Here is a 7,500-nt window from a genome sequence, read left to right on the forward strand (position 1 = left end):
TTCAGAGAGAAGATGAAGACACAGAGCGGTGAGATGGAGCGGTGAGATGCTGGCTAAGCCTTTATCAACACAAATAAACCACAGTGGGTTTCTGACAAACTAGACTCTTCAAAAGTGCTCCCTTTGAGGCACACTTTGGCTGAGCGATGCCTCAAGAGGCTTGGCTATGCATGCAGGAGCATGTTGGGTTGCGCAAAGGCATACCTTCCAGCATCGCTGAGGACTGAGACCAGAGATCAGAGGAGTCTCACACACACTCTTCCTGAGGGGTTTATTAGCTGTGTGAGTGTGACAGAATTGAAGAGCCCATAGATATATGTTTCACTGCATACATTATGTTCCTCTTACTATATTATCTACTATATTTTCAGAACCCAAGACATCATTTGAAGTTTTGCAATGTTGCCTGAAAGAGCAAAATAAAAAAAAACATAATAGAATAAACTAGACTGGGACAACGGATCCTTCAGAACAGCATCTTTATTAATTCTCCAGACACCAACCAACAACTGTTGCAGTCATGGGCCTGCCCCCTATTAATGTACAATTTCCTACACACATTAGCCATTTATGTTATCGTACCATCTAATAATATGTAATATTCACAGTCAACCACTGACTAACACTCTCCCATAAGACTGTTTCATGGCTTTCTGCCCACAGAACTTGATCCTCAGAACACCTGGATGCTGCTTGTCTCTCTGATGGTTGCAGAGGCAGTATATATAATTATAGTTAGACATCAGTCTGACTTCAAGAGCAGAGATATCCTGTCCGTATTAAGAGATATCCATGTTCCAGTTTCGAGTTCGAGTCAAACTATAAAAGAAAAGCAACATGTGGAGTCAATAACTTTGTGGTGGTATATTCCTGACTCCATAATAACACCAGAAAAACCATTTGATCATTTTCCCTTCACTTGCGACATCAGAAAGAGCTCTTTGCACAGCTATTTCAGTCAGACATAGACACACACACAGCGTTTGCACACACACACACCTACCACCTACACACACACAAACATACACACACACACACACACACACACACTCACACACAAACACACACACACACACAACACAAACACACACACACACACTCACACACACACACACACAAACATACAGTACATACACACACACACACACACACACGCACACACACACACACACACACACACACACACACACACACACACACACACACACACACACACACACACACACACACACACACACACACACACACACACACACACACACAGATAACATGGACCAGCAAGAGAGCAAAGGTTGCCCAATAGGGAACATGTCACCCCGATCCAGAAACACTGGCACGGTGACATCCACCCTGGGCTCAGGGATTGAGCAACTGCTGTTTTTGTAAAAGAGTAATTTGGAGAAGCTGCTGGGTCTGTAAAAGTGGAATTACACAGTAGTGTGTAATGACAAGGGGCAGGAGAAGACCTTCTGACCTTGCCTACAGGGGCAGGTGGGGGCAGTAGAGGGTAAATGAGTGGGCCTAGTTACGTAAGAGGCCGTACAAACTCACATGAAGCCAAAGAAAAAAGAAAATATCATAATATGTGTGATGATAATTAAAATACACATTTACTAACATTTTATGAATTCCTTTTATTATAAACTGTCCACAAACTGTCCTTTTCAAAAGTTACATGAGGGAAACTTTGCTGAGAAACACCACACTCTAATTTAAAAATCACACAAGTGAACAAACAGCACAAACTTCAAGTCCAATTTCCCCTTTCACAACTCTACGGGATGGAGTGGCCTGCCGGTAATTGAAGAGCAAATATTGAATTTTCCCTGGGAGGTAATGTTAGTTGATATTGTGGGCGGCAAGGACAAAGTGGACTTTCCACCACCCTGACTGAGATGTCTGCCAGAAGCCACTGGGCTCAAGCTAATCTGCTACTTCTAATTGGAAACATAAACGTTTTTAGACTCTGAATGAATTTAATTTTAGAACACGGATCTTGGCCATTTCAGACAAGCTTCCATCTGAGAGGAAAGAGGAATTCGAGGTATTTGCAGACCCCACCCTGTAGTCTCCCCCCGAAAAGCTTTTATTTTCCACCACCCCCATCGCTAAGTTAAACGACTTATCCAAGCTACACAAGGTTTCAGCCTGCCTTTTGACCCCCACGGTTCCAGAAGTCTGCAGCCCCCCCCCCCCCCCCTCTCTGCCCCAGGACGGCTTATCAATGGGGATAAGAGTTCTAGCACTGCAAGAAAGTCAAACTCTGCGGTGACTTGACAGGCTGTACAGTTGAGTTGACTGATGATAAGTATGATGAAAATAAACGCAGTGAAAGGTGCACGTGTGCACAGTACTAATGACCCCCATCTGGTGTTTGTCTGAGCAGGACACTCAACATGCTTTGGACTGTGTTGATCACAACACTAACGTTTCTGACCAATCTGACGTGATCAAGACTGTCTCTTTCACAAAACATGTTCAGCATCAAAGCTTATCACCACTTGTTTATCACTGTGCAAGTGGGTGAGCTGCAACAGTCGCAATGTTCAAGTCTGGTGCCATGTAGTCTGCCTAGCAACACACAGAGTTTCCACTGCATTAATGCAGTGGAAAGGAGGTCAAAGCGGACACTCCTCTCCTGCAGCTGAATACCTGCCTGCTTGAGGATTGTCATGTATTGAAGTTTGAATTTTACCCTGAATAACGCAAATTGAAGGTAATTCTTCTTTTATAAACCTCAAATGTCACAGCAGCAATACTGAATGAGATATGTGTGCTGACTGAGGCCAGGTCTACATTAGGGAAAGCTACCATCTGAGGGAAACAGGGTGGGGACGCCAGTCTCACAATAACTCAGTCAAAGGGAGGGACACCTGTGTGACAAAAGCACAACTGAATATTCTCACAACATGCCCACACAATAGCAGGTGAGATATGCACAATAGACACAATACCAACTACGTTCAAACCCAGAAAATTAGCCAAACAGGAAGAGACAGAACGAGGTTAAAGCACAAACCAAAACATTCCTGGACAAACCATGCATTGTCAAAACAGGGTGTGTGTGTGTCTGTGTGCGTATTTGTCCGTCACTGACTGTCAGTGTGCGTATAGGTAATGTGTGTGTGTGTGTGTGTGTGTCATGAGATATTTGCTCTGGTTTGGGCCTCCCAGGGCCCAGAGATCCTTGAGAGTAGCCAGGTGTCGTAGTCCTCTCTGCTCATCTTCACCGCGTGCTCCCGCACCACCTGGAAAGCGACAGGCAGACCACAATCACTTAATGACACCCTGTCATCATCCCAGCCCCACTTCCTGTCATCGGCCCAGCCCCACTTCCTGTCTCAGCCCAGCGTGGATCCTTACCCTAACCCTAACCCTCGGGGCCCAGCCCCTGCCCATGGCCTGAGCTCCATGTGATCCATGTCTGGACACGCCTGAGTGAAAATAAGCAGTTAGGTGGGAAGGGGGTCACAGAGGATGATCCTCTCCCCTCCTCAATTCTTGTCTCATCTCCTCTCCTCTCCTCTCCTCTCTTCAGGCCTGGGCACTTAAACTAATTAATGTCATCTGCTTCACTGCTTGTGGACATATATTAAGATCCATTTCATATGTACAAATGTATTTCATTTACTTAATTAAATACTCATTAATAATATTCATTACTCTATTAAATACACAATGAAGTGCTTACTCCTTCAGTCACTTAGGAAGTGACTGTAGCTTTCGACCAGGAGAAGATGTCATCAGGTGGTGACCATGTACATTTTCTATCATAATCTATGGTTTTCCTGTGATAGAGCAGGATGTTATAGAAAAGGCAATGAATAGTTCTGACCTGCAACTACATAGGTTTGACCTGCAGAAAGCATACAGAAGTGTATCTTCTGTACTCTACTCTAAATCACTTTGAATAAACATACATGCTAAATGTAAATGCATGTGTCAGCCCAGGAACTTTAATCACATAACTGTAAAGCATGCTTTGTATGCTGGAGCGTCCATGTCTGATTACGTTTGGCCCAAATCAAACTGCCCCATTAGGGGTAAGTAAAGTCATGTTTAACTGTAATGTACTGCTCTACCATGGCCAGGATCTGTATGTATGACTGCATGCTTTTGTATCTGCCCCAAATAAAACTGCCCCATAGAGAATTAATAAAGCTGTGAACTGGTTCAAACGTATGGCTCTACCTCTATGGCCACGCACAGGTCCGGCAGGCACAGCTCCCATGGCTGCAGGCTGCCCAGGACCTTGAGGAAGACCTGGGGCCGCACCCTGAGCCGTCGCTCGTCTGCGAAGCGCCACAGCTTCTCCAGCACGTGCGCCAGCTTCCTGTTTTGCTTGGCTGCCTCTGTGAGGTTGCCCAACAGCACCAGCAGCCTATGAGAAAGCAGTGGAGAAGATACTTACACAGATCAATTGCTCAAGACATGAGAAAAAGATAAAGAACACGTTGATCTTTTGTTTGCTGATTTGCATTTTGCAGCAGGTTACGCCCCACCCTTAGGCAGCCCTATGAGGCGAACAACACTCCACCACTGACCCACAGGAACCACACAAATGAACCACAGGAAAACACCTTTTCTTCAATGATGCTATTGTTTTTTACACACAGCTGTTTTTATTATTCTCGAATGCCATATAGATGTTATCTTTTGTTGTACCGTGGTAAACAGTTATAGAGCCCAGGGTTTTGGTTAGTATAAAGCATTTCTCTATTTAGCGTCTATCAGTGTGCACAGCATGAAGTGGTAATGTGGTAATATGGCTCTGTTGAAGAGTCCAGAGGGGGGTTTTCTGAGATGTTCTGGGGGCTGACTGGGATCCACACCATTGAGTGCTGTACGGCTTGTCTGGATCCTCGTCATGCCTGCTCAGGGAAATGGGGTGATGGATGTCTCCGCCCAAAGAGGACGTCTTCTTACAGAGGGCCTGAAAACGATGAAGCCCAGAATCCCAGCGCTTTCTGAAGGAAGGAGGGGATGAGAAAGAGAGAGAGAATGATCAAATGAGAAATGGAGAGATGAGAAAGGTGGGTAAAGAGAGAGAGAGAGAGAGAGAGAGAGATTTTGATAGACAACAAAACTTTGGAAAAAAATCGAATCTCAGCGCTTTCACGTGCTGCTTAGATATGCTGCCTGCCAAATTTTTCAAATCTGTTTAGACAAAACTGACATAATTTGGGAAAAATGAGAGGAGACTTAGGATTTCTGTTCATCTTGACACAAAAGGAGTCTTGCAATTAATTGCAATCTCAGTTTTAACAACCATGTGAAAGCATAACTAAATCAGCTTTTTACCATCTCAAAAACGTAGCCAAACACAAGGGCTTAATGTCAAACATGATTTAGGGTCTCAATCAAGCTTTTATCTCCAGCACGGTTGACTACTGCAATCTTTTTTCCCACGCCTTCCTAAAAAGACCATCTTGTACAAAATGAAGCTGCTAGAGTTCATACGTAACTGAAAATAACTGACACATTACTCCACTAGTTAAGTCCTTACACCTGTTAGACCACTCAGATCACTTGAAGGAAAATCTGTTGATAATACCTGCTGTCTGAACTAAACATATTGAAGCGGCTTTTAGCTGCTAAGCTCCTCAACATTCTGATCCCATCGAAGGGTCTCTGAATGTAGCCAGTTTCACATCTAGACTTAACACCCAACTATCCTCAGATGCTTTGAGTTAACTGATCGAATGCACTCTACTTATTCAACTTATTTATTTGCTTTCTTGATGTTCTTTTAACTGTTGTAATGCTATTAAACTTTTTGGGCAGTTTTTCTAGCCTTTTTATTGACAGGGTAATTGACAGGAAGTGAGTAGGAGACAGATGGGGAGGGGGCTCGGGAGAGATGACTGTTTATTTGTACTCAAGTTACATTCACAGTTGTGTGGTTCCTCCTCTAGGAAATCCCATAACGCTGGTAACACATGGAAAATCCCATAGCATTGCTAACATACTTTAACAGAGCATCCAAATCTACGAACCCTTACAACAAGGGACAACACCTCTCCCTGCTTGGTGCAAATGTGGTGCTGTTTGCTGTCATTGGCTGGCCCAGGACCAGTCTGTAAGGGAGCAGTGTGAGAATTCTCACTCTCCAACTCATGTTAAGCCACCCAGCAGGAACACCCCACGGTTGTGTCATTTCACACCAGAGCAGTGTCACTGACTCTCTGCAACTCTCACTGAAACTGATACTCACTTGGACTTGGCTTCCAGGGTATCACTGAAAGTCTGGGCCAGCTCCTCAACCCTCTCCTCAAAGGAAGTCCTCAGCTCGTCCAGCCTGAAGGACTTCCTATTGATAAAGCGCGTGGTGGACGAGAGCTGTCCGGCAGGGCAACTGTCAGCAAAACAAGGAAGTGGTTTCCAAAAATAAGGAAGTAAAGGTGAGGTCAGGGATTACACAAGTAGCCTTTGAAATAAACTGGTGGCTCACATGAGGAACACAGTACATTATCATAAAACACGAGAGGCCACATATCAGGAGTAAAACTTGGTCAAGGGTTCACAGTATCCACGGTACTGCAATCAATGCGGGGAACAATGGCGTAGTTGTAGACATCTAACCATTATCGAGTCATTGCTAGAGTGAGTTGATGTGCATATATATGTGTTTGAGAGTATGTACATGTGTCTTTTTAAGTGCATGTATGTGTGTGTGTGTGTGTAGGTGTGTGTAACAGACACACCTCCTTGTGTGTGTGTGTGTGTGTGTGTGTGTGTGTGTGTGTGTGTGTGTGTGTAACAGACACACCTCCTTGGTCGTGGAGTCTCTTTCTTTAACCCCACAGTAGAATCTTGTCTCTCAGAGGTGATGTTGGTAGCGGATTCTGATTTTAGTTTTCTGTATGGTTAAGGAAGGTAAATGATCACTCCATAAAGGATAAGAAAAAACATCAAAAACATACAAGATTTTCCAGTCCCCTGCTTTAGCAATGCTCAGACCCCTCCCCTGCCCTCCAAAAAGTGAACTGTCCAAGTCCCTCTTCGTGAATCCCCTCTTTTTTTTAGTTTGTGTCATTTCAGGCCCCAGTACACGACAGTCCCTCCCCACGCTACCTGTTCCAAACAAAGTCTTGAATCGTCCCCGAGCCGTAGAGATCTTTGGCAACACTTTGGTAAACCTCTTCCAGAAGCTTCTGCAGGGCTTAAAATGACATAATGAACAGACATAGTTACTGATGTACTGAACTAAACAGACATATTTATCCATTTAGCAGATGATTTTATCTTAAGCATTTACGGTTCAGTGCAGATATACATTTTCATTAGTGTGTGTGTGTGTGTGTGTGGGTGTTCCCTGGGCATCAAACCCAGGGCCTTGGTGTTGTGGGCACCTGGGCATCAAACCCAGGGCCTTGGTGTTGTGGGCACCTGGGCATCAAACCCAGGGCCTTGGTGTTGTGGGCACCTGGGCATCAAACCCAGGGCCTTGGTGTTGTGGGCACCTGGCTCGACCACTTATGCTACAGCAGCATATCCGCT

The 7,500-nt window shown here is 44.7% G+C and overlaps 1 protein-coding gene across 1 annotated transcript; it reads right to left on the reverse strand.

The window, feature by feature from the left end:
- Positions 1–3,087: 3,087 nt before the first annotated feature.
- LOC105893863 (coiled-coil domain-containing protein 60) lies at positions 3,088–6,921 on the reverse strand. The gene is made up of 6 exons (XM_042708180.1): positions 6,911–6,921; positions 6,770–6,859; positions 6,215–6,355; positions 4,833–4,967; positions 4,192–4,381; positions 3,088–3,248 (listed from the first exon to the last, which is right to left on the reverse strand). Exons 1-6 carry the CDS (start codon positions 6,919–6,921, stop codon positions 3,141–3,143), a joined length of 675 nt encoding a protein of 224 aa, XP_042564114.1. The 3' UTR covers positions 3,088–3,140.
- Positions 6,922–7,500: the final 579 nt, after the last annotated feature.

The sequence above is a fragment of the Clupea harengus genome, chromosome 7 (assembly GCF_900700415.2).
Source record: "Clupea harengus chromosome 7, Ch_v2.0.2, whole genome shotgun sequence".
In the NCBI taxonomy this organism is placed as follows: domain Eukaryota; kingdom Metazoa; phylum Chordata; class Actinopteri; order Clupeiformes; family Clupeidae; genus Clupea; species Clupea harengus.